At 44.3% G+C, this 25464-nt stretch overlaps 1 protein-coding gene across 1 annotated transcript in view; it reads left to right on the forward strand.

The window, feature by feature from the left end:
• The window catches only part of LOC145406639 (acetylcholine receptor subunit alpha-like), a 606054-nt gene that overhangs the window by 395384 nt on the left and 185206 nt on the right, over positions 1-25464 (forward strand). Inside the window, exon 3 of the mRNA XM_080277717.1 lies at positions 14306-14415. Coding sequence (XP_080133843.1) covers positions 14306-14415 — 110 coding nt within the window. The remainder of the gene's footprint in view (positions 1-14305; positions 14416-25464) is intronic.

The following is a 25464-nucleotide window of genomic DNA, read 5'->3' on the forward strand; positions in this document are numbered from 1 at the left end:
CTTGTGCCGAATTACTAAGTTTATTCTTCGTGTGCCCAGACGATTATAGTTACATTAAGTGAGACTTTCTGATATATAAGCGACAGATATACACTTATTGACCCCATCACTTGTGCAAATTAAGTAAAATAAAATCTTCTACAGTCAGCAAGAGTAAAGAGAAAAATTCATCAGAGTCAAGGGGTCAATAGCAAGAGTTCAACCCACTTTCCTATCAGCAGTTTACCTGATCCAATACCCTTCCTTTACCTGATTCAATACCCTTCCTTTACCTGATCCAATACCCTTCCTTTACCTGATTCAATACCCTTCCTTTACCTGATTCAATACCCTTCCTTTACCTGATTCAATACCCTTCCGTCACCCTTGACGATTCCAACACAGGCGCTGAAGACACGGCTGCCGACTCTGGTGTTCTTCCACTACACCACCGGACGCCTCGCACCCTGCCTCAGATACCTCCAATAATTTATCTCATACACTCTCTAATCCTCAAAATTTCCCAGGTCACGTAACAACCCAACAAGCATTAGTTTCCCTCGAGATTATATTAGTTATCCCTCTCCTCTCTCTCCATTTTTTTTTTTTTTTTTTTTTTTTATAGATTATATTTCTAGAACTCTTCTCTTCCATCTTTACCTTGAAAATACCCCACTAGTTTTAAAAGCCTTCCAGATTTTTATTCACTTTACCTTCGAATAAAATAGTTTGGCGGCAGCAAAAGTATAATAATAATAATAATAATAATAATGATAATAATGAAATTTACCGTGCTGAAATGGTCAGTGGGATGTCGCCTTTGCTGAATAGAATCGTGTGGTGGTAGCAAGAAGGGCATTTTATAAGACCAGATTATCGTCCTGAAGGGGTTATTGCTTCACGAGGGAAACACAGAACAGGCTGGAGAGATGGCGGGAGAGTATATGAGGGAGGGTGGTGTGTCGTGGGAAGAAGGTTGTTACTGAGGAGGGACTGACGTGAATTTGTATCTTTTTTTTGTCTAGGTCACCCCATACAAGAAACAGCAATGGTCGGAAAGATGGATAGATAGACAGATGGATAGACTGATAAATAGATAAACATACATAGATAGATATTCAATGGCAAAACTTCTCTCCTCACCAGTTCCTTACCATTGTCATCTTTATTTCACCTCTGCCTCCAAAATATATCCTCTGTACCGAAAGCTTTTAAAATATGTATACCGTATCTCACACTCTTCAGCAGTTCTGTGATACTCTTCAAAACTTTACTTATATATATATAGACCCTCAGAATACTTCCTTCCTGCCTCCCAGATTACTTTTCACTTATTTCTGTACAATATTTTACACATCACCTATTTTTTTTTTTTCCTATTTCTTGTCGTAGTCTTGATAATAGTTTCTGTGTTTCCAGTACGTCATTCATCTGTTTCTTGAGTTCTGCACGGTACAAGTTATCAGTTCTGGTATTAAGTAAACTTTTCCAATCTCTCAGGATAACTTTCATATCCCTAATGCTCTCGGAATTCCCGTCGACAAATTCCTCGGGTTTACATCACGCACCTCGTAAGGTTTATTATATTTTTAAACCTTTTCTCACGAGTTTACTTTCAAAATATCATATGTTGCGAATATCATCCAAATATTTAGATTATCCTTAGCAGTGTCACTTTCAGCACCAGATTTTGCAATACATAAATTTATCGTTGAAGCCCTTATAATACTGACAACGTTTGAGACTGTTTACCAAATTTTGATAACAGAATTCTTTGCATTATATAATCCTTTCCGCCGGTTCTGCAATATTTTTCCAACTTTTCTCATCGTATTCTTTTAAGATAACTCTCATGTTGCAAATGCTTTCCAAAATGTCCTTCGCAGAGTCCTCGGCGGTTCCACAAATCTCACCAACTTTATAATATTTTTCACACTTTTCTCCCACATATACAGTACTAGTCAAGCAATCCTGAACCCTTTCTGGTGATGTTATTTAGTTCTTTATCTGTCTCTGTCTATCTGTCTGTGTATCTGTCCATCTGTCTATCCGTCCAACCATCCATCCATCCATCCTTCCATCCATCTATCTATCTATCTATCTATCTATCTGTCTATCTATCTGTCTATCTATCTATCTATCTATCCATCCATCTGTCTATCTATCTGAATTAATGACACGAGATTCCAACCCATATGCTCATTGTTGCTTAGTGTAGCAAGATCTCTGTAGGCCTTTAACTGACCCACAAAATTGTATCCTAAATTTTGCCAACTTCACCAACACCCCAGCCCCCACCCCCAGCCCCCACCCCCAGCCCCTGATGGAACACTGGCGGACATATACAGGGTAGTCCGTAAACTGCGCTGCACTGGTAACGTCTGATGGCTTCTTATGTATTGCGGGGGCGGCTCAGTCTGCTGGTGTGGGTGTCAGTGTGGCAGTGGGAGTAGAAAACAAATAAACGAAGCAGAGTAGGCATTGATAACGCTGCTTGAGCCGTTCCTACAACACACGAACGGAAGCACAACATTATATACAGACAAGCCTCCATATTGCGCCGCTTCATTACGATAATCAAAGAAACAGTAAACAATAATTTCTGAAACCCAGTGATGAGGTCTTTGAAACAAAACAGACCTTTTCAGAGTACTATGGAAGCGTTTCATAATTCCTCGACTTAATAGTTGATGGATATTATTGTTCGCGACTGTACATGTCTTGGAAGTACTCCAGAAATATGTATCCCAATAATTCCCCAAACCTTCCCAATCAGCTCCCTCGAAATACTCCTCCTCCTCCTCCTCCGCCGGCGATACTTATCCTAAAATTACCTCACAGAAGTTTACCCTATGTCTCCCAAACTTCGCAAAACCAATGCCATTAGCACACACACACACACACACACACACACACACACACACACACACACACACACACACACACACACACACACACACACACACACACACACACACACACACACACAAACCTGCTCTACCCATCTCACAGCTGCCTACAAAAGTTAGTTTATCTCTGTATTTCTCTCAGTTTCCCAGCCATTGCCTTAAAAATGCTTCCCCACCCAAGCTCTCTTCCCTCAAAAGTTGCAATAAATCGGGTAATAATTCTTGCAATTTGGCGAGGCCCCATGAGAGCAGCCAGCGTAAACCATAAACCACCCATTCATGTCCTTGAGATGAATGTATGTGAGTATGTATGTATATATGGATGGATGGATGTGTGTACAGTATGTATTAATGTATGTATGTATGCATGTATGTATGTACAGTATGTATTAATGTATGTATGTATGTTTGTATGTCGCTGTTAACCTTTTCTCTGCAGTCTTGAATGCCACAGTAACAAATTATTGGAATATCTCTTCTTATTGCTGACTGTAGATAGATAGACAAATAGATAGATAGGCATATATATATATATATATATATATATATATATATATATATATATATATATATATATATATATATAAATAAGGAAAAACAAAAACAAGAACTGGAAACCACCCACAGAGCTAATACCTCCGCCAACGCCGATAAATTGTACGATTTACTGCTGTAATTCCTCTTTCCAACCAGACGAATACTTTTACTGTCTCACATAGTCAGTTAATTACACGGTCTCAGTCTGGCCTGTTAAACAACCCAGAGAGCGCATATATCTGCCATCGCCAAATAAATTTTATCATTTATTCCTGCATCTGGATTCAGATCCACCTCAGAATCTAATATTATTTTCCTTGTCCCACTCCTCACCTCTCCACCACATTTTATTGAACTCCGATTGCAACATTTCGAGACATCTTGTACGCAAACAGACAGACAGACACGGATGAATTCATAACCTCCGTCTAACTTCGTTGGCAGGGGGTAACAACATTAATATAATTACTACAACAAAAAATTAATGAAAGTTAATCATCATCATCATTATCATCATCATCTTTCCACACATGTTTCCCACCCACAACTGGGGTAAGGAAGGTACCAGAAAGCAAGGGGAAAAAACGACAGTGTGAGAACAAATCAGCTGCATACCAACCGATATGAACCACACTGCCACAGATTTATTCACACACCATATAAGCTCCCAGAATTGTGACTCCACCTTACAGGCACAGCTTGCCACACATATAGGCATGTGCAGAGTAATTGTCTAACAGATCGATTCAGTCTCTAACTCAAGTAAAAAAAAAAAAAAAGTAAGCCAAACCTTTGTCCGAAACTCCGTACAAAATTCATCCAACCAGCTCTATCCACTGTCAGTTTTCTAGCTTCACCAGCCTTCATACCTCGCTTTCACACACACCGTCATTTAGCATATCTAGCCACCTTTTTGTTTGTTTGTTTGTTTGTTTTCCCACGCCTCCTCTCACCTGCAGACTCACTCACGTATTCATTTCTCACCACTCTACTTTTTACTCCTTCTCCATATAATAACCTCTTGACACGTATTCTTCAGCGGACTTTATTTCCCCACATCTCTCACGAATCACGTTACTAATATTCGTTACTCTGTCGTCCTCACTCCACGCACAGTCTCCAAAGCCTTATCTGCACTGCTCTGACTCTTGGCTTTCGTTTTCATCCAGCATGATAGTGTTAGACCCGTATGTTAATGTGGGTAGCAAAACTCATCCATGGAATTATTTTTATTTATATAGTTATTTATTATTATTATTATTATTATTATTATTATTATTATTATAGATTCACTAGGACTCCTTGGTAACGCGTTCGTCTGATGTGTGTGTGCCCGGAGTCAAGGGATGGCAACACAAAAATGGATGTTTAATGTGGATGCTGAAAATGTCATTGCATTATACTTGTATGTGATCTCTCCACACACACACACACACACACACACACACACACACACACACACACACACACACACACACACACACACACACACACACACACACACACACACACACACTATCATCTGCATCACAGCACTTCCACTTTCACATGCGCTCCTCTCTTATAATCCATCCTCATCCGTACCTCGCCAGCAAAGGGAACGGTTAATTCTGGTTCCCTCCAAAGAGAAGATCCATTCTTCAGGTGGACCTCATAATAGCTTACATTTTTTTAAAGCAAGAAAGAAGGAGCCAAATGATAGAAGCCTACAAAGTTATTTCCTTAAAAAATCAAGCAGGCAAACAAGATAAGAATCGTTTATTTGGAGATGTGTGGAGACATAGCGTTTAATAGAATGGAGGTCGTAGACAGAAGCAAATGAAAGCAGAGGAGGACAGTTCCACAGCTGACCTGTTGCATATGTGAAGGACTGGGAGTATCAGTTACCTCTGCATTAGGGAGTTGGACAGAAAAGGGGGTAAGAGTTTACTACCAGACGGGTGCTACGTGCCCTCCGTTATGGAGGAGGGATGCAAGCCCTTTTTTCGTCATACTAATGGATTTTTTGTCATTCATACTTCTATTTACTCCTGAAGAATTTTAGAAGCGACAGAAATTTGGGCTTGTCTTAAACATCAGCATGGTATTTATTGCGTATAGGAAATCTTTCTGTCGCCATAATTTGCCGTCACATATCGACAGTTTGAAGACGATTGATAGGAAGTAATTAATCGAGGTTCCAAGATGTGTATTATTATTTAGTTCAGAAAGATGTATGTAAGTTCTGATGCAGTTTCAGACAATGTAAAGGAACAAATGTGGCAAAGTTCTAGTCCACATTACTAGTATTAGTATCAGTATGATTAAGAAGTATTTGTATTAGTATTAGAATGAGTAGTAGTTGTAGTAGTAGTAGTTGTTGTTGTTTAGCGATAGTGATGTTGTTGTTGTCGTTGTTATTGTAATTATTATCATTAAATTAATTACAGGTGAGATTTCTTGGTGTTGACAGTTTCGAGACTGATAAGGAAGAAAGTTAAGGGAAATTCCAAACCTCCTGATTTTTCTTGATCAGTTAAGCCAGCATCGGCTCATTAAGTTTTGACAAAGATAAATGTCGGTGTAAAGGACCTAATGAAGCAACGAAACTGCAGGCCGTTTAATTGTTACTGATTAATAACCGGGACGTGGGGTAAAGTAACTAATGAGGCAATATTCCGGTTCTTGATTATACTGATGTGATTAGTGAGTTGTGCTGAGGATCTGAAACAGTTTGGCGACAGCGTAATTGGACTGCTGAAGCGCTACTGCAGCTCGCTTAATTGTTGCTGGTTAATTAACAAGGCTTCTTCATTACCTAATGCAATGTGAGACATTGCAAAAAATATACGTACGCCGTATTTGAAGCTGCTTTATTAGTAGAGATTAATTAAATAATGTTTCTGTGCACTGACTCTGACACATTTTATACATGTTTGTTTGGCCATGTGGAAAGAATGGATAGTGAGAGATTGACTAGGAGAGTGTATGTGAGTCAGGTGAAAGGGGAGAGGGGGAGAGGGAGACAGAGAACGATATAGAGGGATGGGATGGTGAAGTACATGCACGAGGATGGTCTAACTGGGGAAATGCAGCCTGATGGCGGGGGACAGAGGCACATGGAGACGAGTCGTATGTAGCCTCTCCCTCCGAAATTAAGGCGTCTTGCTGGAGAGAGGTGTATTGGAAAGGAGCTAATGAAGCTAAATTTCAACTCAATTGCTATTGATTAGTTTTGCACTCTACAGTATATTTAATAAGCGCCTGGAGGTTCAGTGGTGCAGTACTCCGACCAGAGATATTACCATGCCTTACGCACAGCGGTTCCAATATTTAAGAGGTATATGGAATTTTGTATCGTGCAAAATGCTGCAGGAGGCGTAGAGCCGTCTCCTAAATGTTCTGAAGAGACTTGAGCCTAGCCGCGAGACCCTACACCCCGATGACGTAATATAGTTCAGAGGGTCGGATATTGACTGTTTCCAGACGGTGCGAAGTCACTAACGAATGGAAAATATATCATCCTTGTATAATGCTAAAGAGTCCGGAAAGGTTCTTTTAAGTTTGGGCAGTTTTGAAACGGTGTATACGAACATATGACTCTGACCGTACACGTGATCTGCATTAGGCCATGAAATTGACAAAAGGAATAAAGGAATGAGCGCGGTGAGCAGAGGAATGGGTGGGATGGACCTGAATTTTAGTGGCACTGAGGCAGGAGTACAAGGAATGGACGTAGTGGACAAGGAAACGGGTGGAACTAGGAGGAATTATGGTGGAGGCGGGAAGGGTCCATGAGTGTATATCCTGCGACAGTGGATGGTGTGGAATTAACAGGTGGAGTGCAGTGGAGGTTTGTTTCTGTTCTTTTTCCCCAGCAAGAACAAAAATAAGTAAGGTGGCGTTGCTCTCATATACCTCGCTTTTATGCAGGTAGAGAGAGAGAGAGAGAGAGAGAGAGCCATGAACTGCTAAATATTAAAGGAGCAGAGCATATAGATTACCGTCAGCTAACTTAAACGCTAGAGTTATAAAAAATGAGGCTTAAAGGCGATGGACCAGCAGAGGAGCGGACGAGTATGGAAGTCACACACGTACAGACAGAGAGGCGGACGAACACACGTATATATACCCAGACAGAGCAGAGACAGGACAGACAGACACAGACATGATACAGCCAACTGGACAGACATGACAGACGGATTATGACAAACGGACAGAAATGGCAGAGACAGACGGGCACACATACAGTTAGACATGACAGACAGACGGACATGGCAGTCAGACAGACGTGACAGAAACAAACAGACATGACAGGCAAAGAGTTGACATGAACAGAAAGACATGGCACACGCATACAGACAGGCAGACAGAGACACACGTACATGCAAAATAAACAGACATGAAACATAAAGACAGACATAAAACAGACGGATAGACATAGACAGGTGAGAAACAGACGGGTAGATAGAAAGATAGATATTAAACAGAGAGACAGGCAGACAGACAGACAACATATAAACACAGACTAAAACAGACAGAGAGGCTTGAAGCAAAGATACATGAAACAGACGGGTAGAAGTGAAACAGAGACAGCCATGAGGGAGGCGGAGACAGGTGGACAGGCAAAAACAGAAATAATACATAAAGACAGAAAAAAAAAAAAAACGAACGCGTAGAGACATGCAGGAGAGGCAAACACCAAAGAGACAGATGTTAAAAAGACAGAGTGATGGATATGCAACAAATCAGCATAAAACAGACAGTCAGGGAATGCAGAGACAGGCACAAATACACACGGACAGACATGAAAGAGGTAGAGAATAATGAAAGGCAGACAGACAGACAGACGGACATTAGAGTGACAAACACGAGAGGAACCGACAAAGCGGCAGACATTAAAGCGACAGACATGAAAGAGACAGACGAAGCACGGGCATTAAAGAGAGACAGAGAGACATTAAAGTGAGAGATGTGAACGAGACATGCATGAAAGACACACGGCCAGGCGGACATTAATGACAGATATGAAAGAGACAGAGAGACAGACAAAGAAAGCACAGACGGATATACAGACGGATATAAAACACGCATGAGAGAGAGAGAGAGAGAGAGAGAGAGAGAGTATATCAGTGGAAGCAGATAGACAGACAAGCAGCACACCGATAGATATAAAACAGAAAGGCAGATGAAGCCGAGACAGAGACAAATATACAGAAATTAATCAAACAAACGACAGAATACATAGACAGGCAGGAAGTATACAGACAGACATAGAACAGATGAACAGACATGAAGTAGAGACATGTTAAAGAGACAGACATGAAGGGGACACGCACACGGACAGACAGACATAAAGCAAATTAACATGTCAGACGAGAGACGGACATGAGAGAAACGGAGACAGACGAACGTAAAACAGACAGGAAACAAATATAAACATAAAACAGACAGACAGACATAAGGCAGGTGGAGAGACATGAAGGGGAGACATTAAAGACACAGACAGGAGGGTATCAGCAACAACAACAGCAGCAACAACAACAAGACAGTAAAAAGATAGACAGGAACGAAACAGACAGACAGGCGTGAGGTAAAGACATAATAAAGAGACAGACAGTGAAATGGAAAGAGACATGAAAGAGACAGACAGAGAGACAGGCGGGCATGAAACAAAAAAAAAAAAAAAACAAACAGAGACATGAATACTTTAGACAGATATGAAGCGGACAGACACGCAAGAAATACAGACAGATATAAACGAGACAGAGATTGAGGGATACAGAGAGGCATGAAAGAGAGGAATAGACTTTAAAGAGGGCGAGACGTGAAAGAGGAAGAGAAATTGACAAACACCTGAAAAGACAGTGTTCAGTATGATGTGAAGGAGGCAGTAGTCAGGCAGGTAAGCAGAGAGAGAGAGAGAGAGAAGAGGAAGATGATTAACAGAAGAAGGAGGAGAAGAAGAGGATGATAAAGAAGATGAAGAGGAGGAGGAGGATAATAATGATGGTGGTGGTGAAAGAGGAGGCCTAAGAAAAGAGCGGTATGTGGTGAGATGAGGGGGTGGGGGGTGCGCTAACAAGGACTATCATATTTCCAAAGTGACCTGCTTCATCCTAAAAAAAATGCGAATTATCATCATCATCATCATCATCATCATACTAATACTAATACTAATAATTCCCCTTGACCTTGGCGTGCTCCAGAACCAACATGGCGGCTTTGACCAATCTCTCACCAATTAAGGCTTTCTGATAATTACACAGCAAAATTATCGCCTCGTTATAATTATTACAGTTCCCCCGTGCCACCTGCCCCCTTCCACGCCATAATTTTACCTGTGTTTATTGTGACAGAGGAGGAGGAGGAGGAAGAGGAGGAGGACGAGGATGAGAAGAAGAAGGAGGAGGAGGAGGAGGAGGTGGACATGAGGGAAGATGTCTTGATGTGGTATTGGTGAAGTTAGGACTTTGGGATTACTGTATATATCTGGGAATTTTTGTCTGTCTGTCTGTCTATATCTGTATGTTCGTCTGTCTGTCTGTTTATCTATGTATCCCCCCATCTGTGTGTGTGTGTGTGTGTGTGTGTGTGTGTGTGTGTGTGTGTGTGTGTGTGTGTGTGTGTGTGTGTGTGTGTGTGTGTGTGTGTGTGTGTGTCCTTATAATACGTATATAGATAGTTTAGCAGTAGCAACATGCAAGAAGTTAGTAAGATGCATTAGGCAAAATAAATCGCTGAGGAAGATGTGTTACGGTATTTCCTAACCCACCAAGAATACGGCCCGTTGTCATCAACCGTGTGAGTTTTTTGTCTGTGTGTCTGTGTTCGGTGATTAGGTGCTTGTGTGTTTATGCATCTTCTGGTGAGGAGTTTTTGTGTATATATCTGTGTGTTGTTGATGTGTTTTTGTCTGTCTGTCTGTCTGCTAGTAATGTTTTTGTCCCTCTGTCTGTCTTAGTGATGTGCTTTTGTCTGTCTGTCTGTCTGTCTGCTGGTGATGTTTTCGTCTGTCTGTTTTGGTGTTTTTGTCTGTTTGATGAGGTAGAATGCTGGTGCGTGGTGCGAGGTTGCTGGGGGGAGGCGTTATTAAATCCGGGTTGAGGTGTACTGTGATGTATTGTGTTGGTGACGGCTGTGTGTGTGTGTGTGTGTGTGTGTGTGTGTGTGTGTGTGTGTGTGTGTGTGTGTGTGTGACTGGAGGAGGATGGGAGAGAAATTGTGGAGGACGGAGAGCAAGGACGAATGAGTGATAGTGTGCTTGTGGGACAGAGAGAGAGAGAGAGAGAGAGAGAGAGAGAGAAGGGGGGGAGGGAGGGAGGGGGGGATCCGGAGGGAAAATAACTAACAAAAGTAATAAACCGACCGAGAGAATTAGAGGTAAAGAGCGAGTGTGTGACAGAGAAGATAACTACACAGAGAGACAGAAAGAGACATACAGACACATGCAGGGACGCAGTCGAAAGAGACGGGAACAGATTTGCAGTGTAATGAGACAGTGAACAGTGATCTTCATCCAGACAGATAGATAGACAGAGAACGTGGTGAATCGATTAACAGAGCATGAACCAGAAAATTAGACAGACAGATAGACAGATATAAAAGAGACAACAGGTGGACAGGCAAGGAAATGATAGATCGACTGACAGACCAACGAATAGACAGAATGATTTGAGGCAGACAGAAAGACAGACATATAGGCAGACAGACAGAGACAAAGACACCACGAGACAGGGCCATACAGACAGTGAAAGATTCCGACGGACATTCAGAGAGTAAAAGAGGCAGACAGACAGACAGACAGTGAAAGAGACAGAGTGCGAAAATAACTTGATAGATGATACAGATGTGCGGTAAAAAAGACAGACCATTAGGAAGTAGCAGCTGATGACAGACAAACAATGAAAGCAACACACACACACACACACACACACACACACACACACACACACACACACACACACACACACACACACACACACACACACACACACACACACACACACACACACACACACACACACACACACACACACATTATGAGATAGACAATGAAATACACGGACAGTCAGACAAACAGACAGGACAAAAGAATTCACAAAGGCCCCGAAACAAAAAGCGAAAGGCTATAGAGGGAAGGAGACAATGAGCGAGAGAGAGGGAGGGAGAGAGAGAGAGAGAGAGAGAGAGAGAGAGACCATTCGCCTTGGAGGACTTAAAGAAAGTCCTTATTTACCCCCTCAAAGTCGAGAGATAGTGTTACTTAACCCCTTCAGTACGAGGTCATTCCTAAGCTGCCTAAAACCGTCTGGAAGCAAAGTAAGATGAATGAAATCGTCTGAAAGTAGCAAGAGTAAACCTGAATCCTCGTGAAATTAGGATTGAACACGTGGACGTAAAATTTCTGCACCTTGTTTCTGAATTGTACAGGTGTGTCTGATGCCTTGGTCTTGTCGGGAAGTAGGGAGACGAGAGGGGGTACTGACGGAGACATTCCAGACCATCCTTCTCTCCACACACTGACAGCTGACGGATGGATGAATGGATTGGGGGATGGATGGATCGATAGGTGGATAGATAGAGACACACATAAGAGAGGTAGATAAATATGTAGGTAGCAGGCAGGTAGGTAGGTAGGTAACAGGTAATATAAGAGGACACATGAGCAGATAGATAGATAAATATGTTAGTTGGTACCGTAGGTTGACACACAGACAGTGGGATAGATAGATAGATAGGTAATAGGTAATATATAAATAGTTACCAGATTATTAGATAGATAGATATATAGACATGGCTAGACAGAGAGAGACAGACAGATAGACAGACAAACAGACAGACAGAAAAAGAGGTAGATAGGTAAACAGGTGGCAAAGAAGCAGTCAGATTGGCAGAGGTATTCCAAATCAACTTCCCATCTGCCCTGACTACAAACAGACAGATGAATAAAAAGATAAATGTTTGTTAGACAGACGGACGGGCACGGTGGACAGACAGGCAGATAGATCCATACATACATGATAGATAGACGCATACCAAACCAACCAACCGTCTCTCCTCTCCTTTAGTGTTTAGGTAAGTTGTTGGACAGACAGACTAATAGATAGATAGACAGAGAGATAGACAAACCAGACAGAATGACTCACAGATCAGACAGACGGAGACAGGGGCTAACAAGCAAAAATAGTAATTTGACACACACACACACACACACACACACACACACACACACACACACACACACACACACACACACACACACACACACACACACACACACACACACACACACACACACACACACACACGGATAAATAGCAGTGGACTGACAGACAGAAACAGAGATACATAGACAGATGGACATAAAGACAAGCAGACAAACAGGTAGACAGAGAGCAGCATGCCAACCTAAGCAGCTGTCTTTTTCCTTCCTCAGTATTTATATTACAAATGAGTAAATAGTTAGATAGATAAATAGATAAAAAGATAGACAGCCAGACAGACCATGTAAAGAGATGGCTAGATGGATTATCAGACCAACAGATATGCAGAGAGATAGACAGACAGACAGCCACCCCTTGATAGACGAGCACACGCTAATGTACCCAGCCATCTCTCTCCCCTCGCTCTCAATATTGGCTGGAGAGAGAGAGAGGGGGGGGGGCACCAAACAAACCATGCCTCTCTCCCCGTCTTCCTTCAGTATTAGTCCTCATGCAAACAGAAGCAAAGAAACAGATATAGGATAGCTAGATAGACAGAGAAGAAAAAGATAAGTGATCACAGAGAGACAGACAGATAGACGGATCAGTGAGAGACGGACAAATGGACAGCGATCACACAGACGGACGAACAGACAACCGTATTCTCAGTGTCACAGAAGTCTTTTATGCACCTGTTTTTTTATTTATTTCCCTTATTACACCTTTATTTTATTTTCTGTGCTGGTTATTTCGTTTTAATATCGACATGGCTTGCATCGGTAAATTACAAGAGGGTATTAAGGTGTAATGCGCATGATAAATCGCCAAGAAAGAGGTGTTGCGGGATTTCCAAGGCCCCTTAGAATACGTCCCATCTGATAAACAGGCCTAGTCACAAGATGGACAGGCAGAAAGAAGGAAGCTAGACAGAGAGGCACGGCAAATTAACTGCCCTCTTCCCTTGTCTTCTTAGGTACTTGGGACGACTGGAACTAAACAGGTGATAAGTACTTGATTGACAGTCAGACAGTGCAGGTAAAGAGACGGACAGATAGATAGACAGATAAGCAAACAAACATGCAGTTACAAACACACACACACACACACACACACACACACACACACACACACACACACACACACACACACACACACACACACACACACACACACACACACACACACACACACACACACACACACACACACACACACAGAAAGAGAGAGAGAGCAGTCCTACCCTCCTTCTTTCCCTCATTCATTTGGACACAGTCAAGTTGACAGCTAGACAGAGAGAAGGACACAGCGAACTAACATCCTCCTCCTTTCCTTCCTTCAATTTGACAGACAGACAGACAGGTAGTGAGAGAGGCACATAACAAGCTAACTTTTTCCTCCATTCGCAGACAAATAGACCAACAAACAACTGGATTGAGTTCCGAATTCTCGTCGGTTTAGGACCTTTTTTACATCTGTTCCTTAATTGTATATTTTTGTAGAGGACACATTAATATTCTCTCTCGTTTTATGTTTGCAGATTACAGTATGTCGATGTATTAAAGGTATATATAACCTAAAATGAATATATTGACGTGTAGGATGCAAAATAAATAGTTTAGTAAAAAGACAAGCACACATGGAGAGAGCCACCACACAAACTAACCCCTCTTTCTCCTCCTCCATCTCCTGTTACAGTATTGGTACGACTACAAGTTAATCTGGGACCCCGATGAGTACGGTGGGGTCAGCATGCTCCACGTCCCCTCAGACCACATATGGCGACCAGACATCGTGCTCTATAACAAGTAAGTCCATTTTGTACCCTTGTATTTGTGGTTATGTGGTGAGTTTGGGTAATTTTGTGTGATTTGGGGATAACCATTTTAATCTGGGCATTTTCGGGTTCATTTTGAGTACTTTTCAATTGCTCCACGTCCCTCAGACCTAAGGCTCCTTTATGAGGTTCGTTTGTGGTTCAGTTGGGCAATTTGAGGGGCAGTTTTGGTTGGTTTAGTATGGGTTTGTTTGGGTGTTTTTGAGTATGGTGTAAGCAGCGTTCTCCACATCCTCTCCGAGCACATCAGGTGCCCCGTTAATTAATTCTTCTTTTACGGCCGAGTTTTGAGCAGCTGTGTGTTAAATTTGGTGACTCTTGGTTCTCTGGGAGTTATTGTCGGTTACACAGGATGTTTTGGAGACTGAGAGTTTCTTATGTGCTGTGGCTGCTGGGTTGGGCGATTTATTTGTTTTGATTGTTTTTTGACGAATTTGGGTATATTTGGGTGTTTATAGTGTGTGCTGAGTATGTTTCACGCCCCGGCTGACTAGACCTGATGTTTTGTGGGTGCTGTGTCATGCATTGTCTTGGTATTTTACACTGTGACACATTGATACCCATTCTTGACGGTCTTGTCTCCTCGAGTTCATTTGGGTGCGCCTGGGTTCGTTTTCTTTTTTCTTTTTGTCTAAGCTACGCCTTTGCCTTCATGCTTTCAATATACATTATAATTAATACATTTTACGAATCCCAAGTCTTCATTGTTTTGGAATGTACTGTATTTCAGTTTATATACTGTATGTCACCCAAACCTTAGTCGTAAGTCATTAATTTTGTTTATATTCTTTAACCAGTTCTTGCCTTGAGATTTACTATAAAATAACTAAACCGTATCCTTCAGTTTTTCAGTTTACATACATTTATTTATGTTCTAGTCAAATGTTTTGCTCGTTTTTTTTTGTTTTTTTTCTCTTCGGGCTTCCTCTTTTGACGGGGTTGGTGGTTGCCGCGGTTCAGTCTGGTCCTTTTTAGTCCAGTCTGGGTCTTCTCTCTCCTCTTACCCTCCTTTGAGACCAGTTTTGAAGCCACTCAGTATCAGATTGTCTCCCTATATGAACATCGTGTAATTCTGAACTGCCTCACTTTTGTCCATGATGTGAAAATGTTTAGCTAATATTTGATTCCCAGGATACTATGAAGTAACTATTGGATATTTATAGTTTAGATAAATTATTGTGCGTTTATTGATTTTTTTAATAAGCATGTATTTTTGCATGGATACCGGTATGTGTTATTTGTGTGTAGAGAATTTGTATACTTGACTAGTTCTTTTGGTTTTATGCAGGTATGTAGGTGTATATGTCGGTGTCTGCGTCAGTGTAGTGTATCTGTGTTGGGTAGGCATGAGTGTTGTCTAGGTTTTAGTCTACTGTATATATGTGTGTGGGTAAGCATGTTGGTTATAGGTAAGTGGAAGCGATCACTATTCACTCACGTGATGAAGTTCAACGTGGACATTGAGTTTTATGTTAAATGAATTCTTATAATCCTAAAAACGATATACTATGATGGGTGGTAACCATATAACATAAACGACTCCTGGTGGTCTACTGGGGGGCCCGTATAGGTTTACATTTAAGGGGGTGATTGGGCATTGCTCGTGCAGTGCCCCTCAGGGAAGAGTGAGGCTGGTCATCCTCGCCTTAAATGTCGGAACTGAGCAGCTTTGCCCCGGACGTCTTAGCTCAAGCAGGGGCAAAGAATCATTGGCTCAGAGATGAATGGATTGAAGCGTATGTGTGTGTGTGTGTGTGTGTGTGTGTGTGTGTGTGTGTGTGTGTGTGTGTGTGTGTGTGTGTGTGTGTGTGTGTGTGTGTGTGTGTGTTCCCTCCCTCACTACTTAACGGCGTGGTGTGGGCTGACAACCTCAAGTCTAAACAAAGTATTGGTGGAAGTGTGTGTTTCGTATGTACACCACCACCATCACACCACACCACACTACCTTCACCACAACATAGTTACATCCCCTACCGCACCACACCACAGCACATAATTATAACTCCCATCACGCTTCCACTACCACCATCACCGCCTCATTACCACATCATGGCATTCGTATCATCACCACCACAGTAACTCCCACAACATCACCACCATCATCAGCATCACATCACCACGACACCACCCCCACAATAACCCCCACCACCACTAAAGAAACCTCCACCACCACACCACCACCACCGCACCACCACCACCACACAAACCTCTGCCACCACACATCATCACAGTAACCCCCACCACCACCACCACCACTCCCACCACAATATCCATCACCACAATACCCCCCACCACCCCTACCACCACCACATCAATTTCACGGTCACTGCGCTGCTCAGATTAAGAAGAAAGTCAATTTAACATATTTAATTATTTGTGCTCTGGTGCTCCGAAATTGCCAGTTTGAGTTGACGAGTAACAGTGGTGTGGCAGGCGCAGGTTCGATTCTCCTATGGGTGTGCGGTGTGGAGACGTTTTGCCGGTGGAGTGCCACGAGGGGCGTAGGACCGTTTACGATGGCCTAGCCTTGGGTTTCTACATCTCTCGGTACATAGTAAGGATTGCATCTTCCTCTTCTTCATCTATTTATTATCATCATCATCATCATCATCATCGTCATCATCATCATCATCATCATCAGAATCGTGTGGAGTTAGCCAGCACATAAACAGCAAATATGACACGTATTAAATGGTTTAATAAGGGAGTTTCTAGTCTTGTATTTCTTTATTCCTTGTTTTATTGTTAGTTTTGTGTGTGTGTGTGTGTGTGTGTGTGTGTGTGTGTGTGTGTGTGTGTGTATGTGTGTGTGTGTGTGTGTGTGTGTGTGTGTGTGTGTGTGTGTGTGTGTGTGTGTGTGTGTGTGTGTGTGTGTGTGTGTGTGTGTGTGTGTGTGTGTTTCCCTGTTCTTACGCATGTGTATGAGTGTTATTTTTTTTGTGCTTTATTCTGTGTGTTAAGCTTATCACCACACAGCACACAGCTCTTCAGGTGTGTGGTGTGTGTCTCAGGTGAAATGAGTGTTTGTATGTGTATGTTAAGTGTGTGTGTATGTATGTATGTAGCATGTATATTTGTAGTGTTTATGTACTGTATGTGTGTGTGTGTGTGTGTGTGTGTGTGTGTGTGTGTGTGTGTGTGTGTGTGTGTGTGTGTGTGTGTGTTCGCTAAGCTTGCCAGAAAGCACCTGAGATATGCGTTGTGTGTGTGTGGAGATGAAAGGAGCAGCATAGGTGAGAGGTGAGAGGCGGGTGAGGTGAGGTGAGGTGAGGTCAGGAGATAATGTAAAAAGGTCATTACACCCACGCCCATCACCACCACCGCTAAGGGGGAGGGGGAGAAAGGAAAAAGGGAGAAGGGGAGGGAAAGGGAGAGGTGGGTAGGGAGAGATAAGACGAGGGTAATGTGGGAAGCGGGGAAGGAAGGAGATATTGGAGGGAGGGATGGGAGGGGAGCGCAAAAGGGAGAGATAAGGGGGGGGGGTGTTTGGAAGGAGAGAGACGTGGGAGGGAAGAGCGAAAAAAGGAAAGCCTGGATAGATAAATAGGTATACTCTCATGATTGAATTGTTAGCTGAATAAAAAGACGAGATATATTGACAGATACGTGGATTATGTTAGTGACAAAATTAAGTCTGTTTGATTGATTGAATGGGAGAAAGAGAGAGAGAGAGAGAGAGAGAGAGAGAGAGAGAGAGAGAATGGATGGTGGAGTTTTAGGATGAGACCTCCTTGACAGACTGACAAATGGAGAGACAGGGTGACTGATAGATGAAGACTCTGATCGGCTGTTATTTGAGAGAGAGAGAGAGAGAGAGAGAGAGAGAGAGAGAGATTGTTCATGGAAGCTGAAAGGTGAAAATGAAATGAGATGAATAGAGAGGGTAGAAATGCTGAAAAAGAAGAAAAAAAAATGTTCGAAAGGAAGAAGCCAGTGAAAGAGAAACGAATGAGGAGAATGAAATGATGAGGAGAACAAGTGATAGGAAGGGAGGAGGAAAATGATGTGAGGAGAGCTTTTTGATGATGATGAAAAGAGATGCTAAAAGAGGAATGGAGAGATGAGGAGAGGGGAACAAGTGAGAGATAGAGAGAAGAAAAGGGGAGGAACAGGAGAAAACATTTTGAGAGATGAGAGAGAGGAAAGTGAGAAAAGAAAGTGAAGAGATAGAGCAAGGAGGAGGAGAAGCAGCGATGGTAAAAGAGAAGTGGAGAGATGAGGAGGGAGGGGGAAGTAAGGAGACATCAAGGAGCGAGGAATGGAGAGATAGGAGAGAGGAAAGGTAGGAAAATGAAAGATGAAAAGAGATGAAGGGAGTCAGAGAGAGGTGAGGGTGTGGAGAGATGAGGATATCAAGATTGAAGTGTGGAGGGGAGAGGTGTGGAGAAGCAAGAAGTGAAGAGAGGTGAAGAAGAGAAGTGAGGAGAGGGATGAGAATATGTAAGAAAAGGAGGAATCGAGAGAGGTAAGGGGAAACAGAGTGAGTAAGGTGAGGCGAGAAGAAAAAAAACAAAGATTAAAGGAAGAAAAATGAGGAGAGATGGTGAGAAGCTGTGAGCGGTGAAGGGAGGTGAGGTGAGAAGATGACAGGTGAGAAAGGGTGAGAAGAGATATAACAGGAGTCGAGAGAGGTGAGGTGAGTACAGAATAGGTAAGGGCAGGTGAGGAGAGAGGAGAGGTAAGGTGAGGTGAGGAGAGGTAGGGTGGGGAGAGACAAGGAGAGAGGTGAGGAGAGGCAGATAAGGTGAGGTGAGGAGAGGAGATAAGGTGAGGTGAGGTGAAGAGAGGTGAGAATGGTGTGATATCCTTAGTGTGAACACCTTAATATTTGACTCTTGAAGCTGATGAACTGATCCTGCCACCACAAGTCTCTCAGCCCCTCCACCCACCTGCCTCACTCTCTCTCCACCCACTCCACCTCTAACTCTCTCTCCACCCCCTCCGCCACTCTCACTCTTTCTCCACCCACTCCACCCCTCTTACTTACTCTTCGCACCCTCCGTCACCCTCATTCTGTCTCCTCCTTACTGCACCCCTTTCCACCCTTCTCTCTCTCTGTCTCTCTCACCCCTCCCCTCCACATTTCCTTCCACTCACACCACTCCCTCCCTCCCTCCCTCTTCCCCTTCTTTCTCCAGCCACACCTCACCTTCCACCTACCTCCACCCATCTACATTATTTCCCCCCCCCCCTCTCTCTCTCTCTCTCTCTCTCTCTCTCTCTCTCTCTCTCTCTCTCTCTCTCTCTCAACCCTTTCCATTAATCTCCCATTTTCTCCCTCCTCTCTCTATATCTTCATTATTAATTACGTGGTCTCTGTCTCTTTCTTTTTCCCCTCGTTCCCTCCCCCGTCTTTCTCATCCTTCCTTCCTTCATTCCTTCATTCCTACTTTCCTTCATTTATTCATTCATTCATTTTTATCTTTCTGTCCATTCTTTTTCTTTCTTTTCTTCACTTATACAGTCTCCTTCCATCCATATTGCTTCTTCCTTCTTCCCGTTCATTCGTTCATCCACCCATCCCTTCCTTCCTTCATTCCTACCTGCTTGCCTGCCTGCCTACCTGCCTTTCTTCTTTCCTTCCTTCCTTCCTTCCTTCCTGCCTGCCTGCCTGCCTGCCTGCTTTCCTTCCATCCTTCCTTCCTTGTCTGTGCTTTCTTTTCTCCTTCCTCGCTGCTTTTATCCATCCATCCATGCCCAGCTAATTCACATTTCATCAACCCATCCATCCACCCAGCCATCACCCATCTACACACCTATCCATTACTCTCTTTGTACACCCAGTCTCTCAGTCATTCGTCCATCCACCCAGCCTAACTTCCACTATTTCAGTCGGCCATTAATCCATCTGTCCATCCATCAGTCTGTTCATTCAACTAGCCGCAGAGCCATCCAGTTATCTACCAATCCATCTCTTGAACCACCCACTTACCCACCCAGCCACTCATCCATCCATCCACTCAACCACCCATCCATCCACCCAACCACCCATCCATCCATCCATCCATCCACCCAACTACCCATCCATCTACTCAGCCTCTGATCCCTCCGCTGAACCATCCATCTTTCCATCCATTCAGTCACCCATTCATTCACACATTCATCCAGCGTGAACTCCAACTATTCATCCACCCTTCCATCCACCCAGCCATTCATCCACCGACACATCCGTCCACCTAACCACTGACCCATCCAACCACCTATCCATCCATCCATCCATCCATCCACCCACACAACCATCCATCCATCCATCCACACAACCACCCATCCATGCACACGGCCGGCCATGTGCCCCTTCATCCAAGTGTCCGTCTCATCATCCATCATCCATTATTCGCTGCCTCACCATTCTGCCTCCCTACCTGCCTGCCTACCGTCTTTAATGCCTTCCCAGTAGTCTGTCTACAATAAATCTACCTATCTTCTTACCTGTCAACCAGCTAACCAACTAAACCACTTACCTACATACCTTTCTACCTACCTACCTACCTACCTATCTATCTGTCTACCTGCCAACGTACCTACCTACCTACCGGCCTCCCTGTCTACACATCTATCCATTTCGTTTTTTTCTTTGCTTTTCTACCAACTTACATACCGCATTTCCCTCAGTACGTTCCTTTCTTTGCTATTACTGTCTTTTTACCTTAGCTGCCCCTGCCTCCCTGCTTGCCTTAACTATCCCTGCCTACCTTAACTATCCCTGCCTCCCTCCTGCCATAGCTATCCCTGCCTCCCGCCCTGCCCTAACTATCCCTGCCTCCCTTCCTGTTTTATTCATCTCTCCCCCCTCCTTCCTGCCTTAGCTGTTCCTGCCTCCCTTCCTGCCTTAGCTGTCCCCGTCTGCTGTCGATATCCCTTCCTCCCTTCCTACCTTAGCAATCCCTGCCTGCCTGCCTGCCATCGCTATCTCTTCCTCTCTTCCTGCCTCCACTATGCCTCCCTGCCTTCCTGCCTTAACTATCCCTGCCTCCCTTTCTGTCTTAGCTGTCCCTGCCTCCCTGCCAGTCATACCTTTCGCTGCCTCCTTTTGTTATCCCTGCCTGCCTTGGCTATCCCTGCTTACCTTAGCAATCCCTGCCTGCCATGACGATCTCTGCCTATCTTAGCAATCCTTGTTTGCCTTAGTCATCTCAGCTTCTGTGTCTGCCTTCGCTATCCCTGCCTGCCTTAGTTATCCCTGTCTCCCCGCCTGCCTTATCTGTCCCTGCCTACCATAGCAATCCTTGTCTCCTTGCCTGCTTACCTTAGCTATCCCTGCCTCCCTGGCTGCCTTAGCCATCCATTCCTCTCCGTCTGCCATAACTATTCTTGTCTCCCTGCATTACCTGCTCCACCCAGTGATATCTGCCTGCTAACCTGCCTTAGCTACACCTGCCTCACCTAGCCGTATCTGCCTCTTAACCTGCCTTAGCTATACCTGCCTCACCTAGCTGTATCTGTTTCCTGACCTGCCTTTGCTATACCTGCCTTACCTAGCTGTATCTGCCTCCTAACCTGCCTTAGCTATAACTTCCTCCCTGCCTTCCTTAGCTGTCCCTGCCTCCCTGCTAGCCTTAGATATCCCTACTTCCCTGCCTGCTTTAGCTTTCCCTGCCTCCCCGCCTGCCCTAGCTATCCCTGCCTTCCTGTCTGCCTTAGCTATCCTTGCCTCCCTGCTCGCCTTAGCTATCCCTACCTCCCTGCCTGCCTTAGTTACTCTTGTTCCGTTTTCCTTCCGTCTCACTGCCTCCCACTCACCTGCCTCTACAGAACATGATTCCTGCCTGCCACATGTCTCTATCCTTCCTCCCAGGCCCTGTCTGCCTCTCTCTGCTGCCATCTTCCTGCCTTCTGGTCTCCCAATTCCGGTCTGCCTCCCCCTACTCCTTACCTCCCAATCCTGCCTCTCCCTTCCGCGTACCTCCCAATCCCTGTCTGGCTCTCCACACCACCGTCCTGCCCAGCCTATCTTTCCCTGCCTGGCTGTCTGCTGCTTGCCTGCCTGCCTGGTGCCGTTCCTGCCTGACTGCGAGCCCCAGGGGAGGAGAGGACAGGGTGAGACATGCCACGTGGGCCCGGGGGAGGGGAGGGGAGGAGGGAGGAGGGGAGGTAGAGTGGGAGAAGGAGAGAGAGGGAGAGAGGGTTAGACTTAGAGGGATGGGGGAGGGTGGGGGAGGGACGAGGAAGGGGACGTCTGACACATGCCAAAACGGTGAATGGAGAGAGAGAGAGAGAGAGAGAGAGAGAGAGAGAGAGAGAGAGAGAGTCAGGAAAGGGGTAAGGAAGAGAGGAGGATAGGGGAAGGAAAGAGGAGAGAGGAAAATGTAAAGGAAGGTTAGGGAAAGAGAGGATAGAGAGAGAGGGAAACAAAGAAGTAAGTGGGGGGTAGAGGAAACGAGAAGGGGAGGGAAGAGGAGCGGAAAAGGAGAGGAAGAGGTGAGGAAATGGAGAGGAAGGAAAGGGAAGAGTGGGGAAGGTGGTAAGAGAGAAGGGAAGAGGAGAGGAGAGGAGGGAGAGAGAAGAGATCGAATGGGGGGGGAAGGCGAGGAAACGAAAGTAGAAAGGAGGAGAGAAATAGGAGAAATGGAGGAGGGGAGAGGAAAGGGATGACAAAGGAGAGGGAAGGAAAGAGAAAGGGAGAGGGAAGGAGAAGGAAGAGTAGGGAAAGAGGAGGGGAAAGGAAAGAAGGGAAACACTAGGAGAGAGAGAGAGTACAAAGGAAAGCAAACAACAAGAAGCCTATTAATCCCTTCGAGGTAGTTTGTCTTGGAGATTTCAATGTTCACCACCACCTTTGGCTCTCCTCTCCTTTCACGGATCCACCTGGTGAACAAGCCTACATCTTTTCTATCCTTAATGACCTAGAGCAGCTTGTACAGCACCCTACCCGTATCCCTGACCGCCTTGGAGAGAGCTCCAACATACTTGACCTCTTCCTCACAACTAATCCTTCTGCTTACTCTGTTAATCTTTTCTCTCCGTTGGGCTCCTCCGATCACAACCTTATTACCTTAACCTGTCCTATCGCTCCAGTACGGCCTGCGGACCCTCCAGGGAAACGTCGTCTCTGGCATTTTGGAGCTGCGGACTGGGAGGCCCTCAGGCAGTACTTCTTTGATTTTCCCTGGAATGATTATTGCTTCCATGGCCGTGAGCCATCTGAGTGTGCCTTGCGACATTACGGAGGTTATTCTCTCGGGCATTGAAGCATACATTCCTTTCTCATATCCTTTGACTAACGCAAGAAAGCCTTGGTTTAATCACGCTTGTTCTAATGCTGTCCGCAACAAGGAGAGGGCCTACAAAAGGTACCGGAGCCAACCCACCCTGAATCACATCATCTTTATTACGTTTCTGCCCGGAATCGTGCTAAGTCTGTTCTTCGCTCTACTAAAAATAATTTCATCCATACTAAATGCTCTCAACTCTCCAACTCGAATTCTTCCCGCTCCTTCTGGCACCTTGCCAAAATCTTTCTAACAACTTTACCTCATCATCCTTCCCTCCTTTTCTACTCTGATGGTTCTGTAGCTATTTCTTCTACTGATAAAGCAGGTCTCTTCGCACAGACTTTCTCCTCCAATTCCACCTTAGACGATTCCGGTGCTGTTCCTCCATCACTTCCCCTCTGACTTCCTCATGGCTGACATTAAAATTTCTTCAGTTGATGTATTTTCTGCCATCACTGGCCTCAGTACTAACAAGGCATATGGGCCTGATGGGGTCCCTCCTGTTGTTCTCAAAAACTGTGCTTCTGTGCTTACACCCTGCCTAGGCAAACTATTTCGCCTTTGTCTGTCAACTTGTACCTTTCCTTCTTGCTGGAAGTTTGCTCTCATTCAGCCAGTCCCAAAGAAGGGTGACCACTCCCAACCCTCCAACTATCGTCCAATTGCTTTAACGTCCTGTATTTCAAAAGTTTTCGAGTCAATTCTTAATAAAAAAATTTTAAGGCATCTTTCCTATCACAACCTTCTTTCCGATCGTCAGTATGGGTTCCGTCAGGGACGCTCCACTGGCGATCTTCTCACCTACCTTCAGACTCCTGGTCATCCTCCTTTCGGGACTTTGGCGAAAGCTTTGCCATTGCACTTGACATCTCTAAGGCTTTCTGATCGAGTCTGGCATAAATCTTTAATTTCCAAACTGACCTCCTACGGTTTCTATCCTTCTATCTGTACCTTCATCGCTAGCTTCCTTTCTGGTCGTTCTATAGCCGTTGTCGTAGACGGCCATCGTTCTTCTCCTAGATCTATCAACAGTGGTGTTCCTCAGGGCTCTGTCCTATCACCAACTCTCTTCCTTTTATTCATCAATGATCTTCTAAGCTGTACATCTAACCCTATCCACTCATACGCTGATGACTCCACCCTTCACCTTTCCATTCGGTTCCCGCAACGCCCATCTCAACAGTTACTTCAAGAAACAAGGGATGAGGCTATGGCACACCTAATGTCTGACTTGGCTCATATCTCTGACTGGGGTAAAAATAATATGGTTGTCTTTAATGCTTCTAAGACTCAGTTCTTACACCTATCAACCCGACAAAAATCTTCCACAGGTATACCCACTAATGTTTAATAATATTCAGATTAATCCTGCATCACCCTTGAACATGCTTGGGGTTTCATTTACTCGGGACTTATCTTGAAAGATTTCATATTACATCTCTTGTAAAATCTGCTTCCAAGAGATTGGGTGTGCTAAGCGACTCGCTCTTTCTTTACCCCTGCACAATTGTTGACTCTATACAGGGGTTTTATCCGCCCCTGTGTGGAGTACAACTCTCATGTGTGGGGAGGCTCCCCACATACAGCTCTTCTCAAAAGGGTGGAGTCAAAGGCTTTTCTGTCTCATTAACTCTCCTCCTTCTTACTGACTCCTTCAACCCTCTGTCTCTTCGCCGCACTGTTGCATCTTTATCTCTTTTCTATCGCTACTTTAATGGGCACTGCTCCTCTGAACTGTCTGCTTGCATTCCTCCACCTCTACGACGGGCGCGTAGCACCCGTCTGGCAGCAAACTCTCATCCCTTTTC

The sequence above is a fragment of the Coenobita brevimanus genome, chromosome 71 (genome assembly GCF_032717465.1).
Source record: "Coenobita brevimanus isolate Jiangsu-jjx chromosome 71, ASM3271746v2, whole genome shotgun sequence".
NCBI classification, from domain to species: Eukaryota; Metazoa; Arthropoda; class Malacostraca; order Decapoda; family Coenobitidae; genus Coenobita; species Coenobita brevimanus.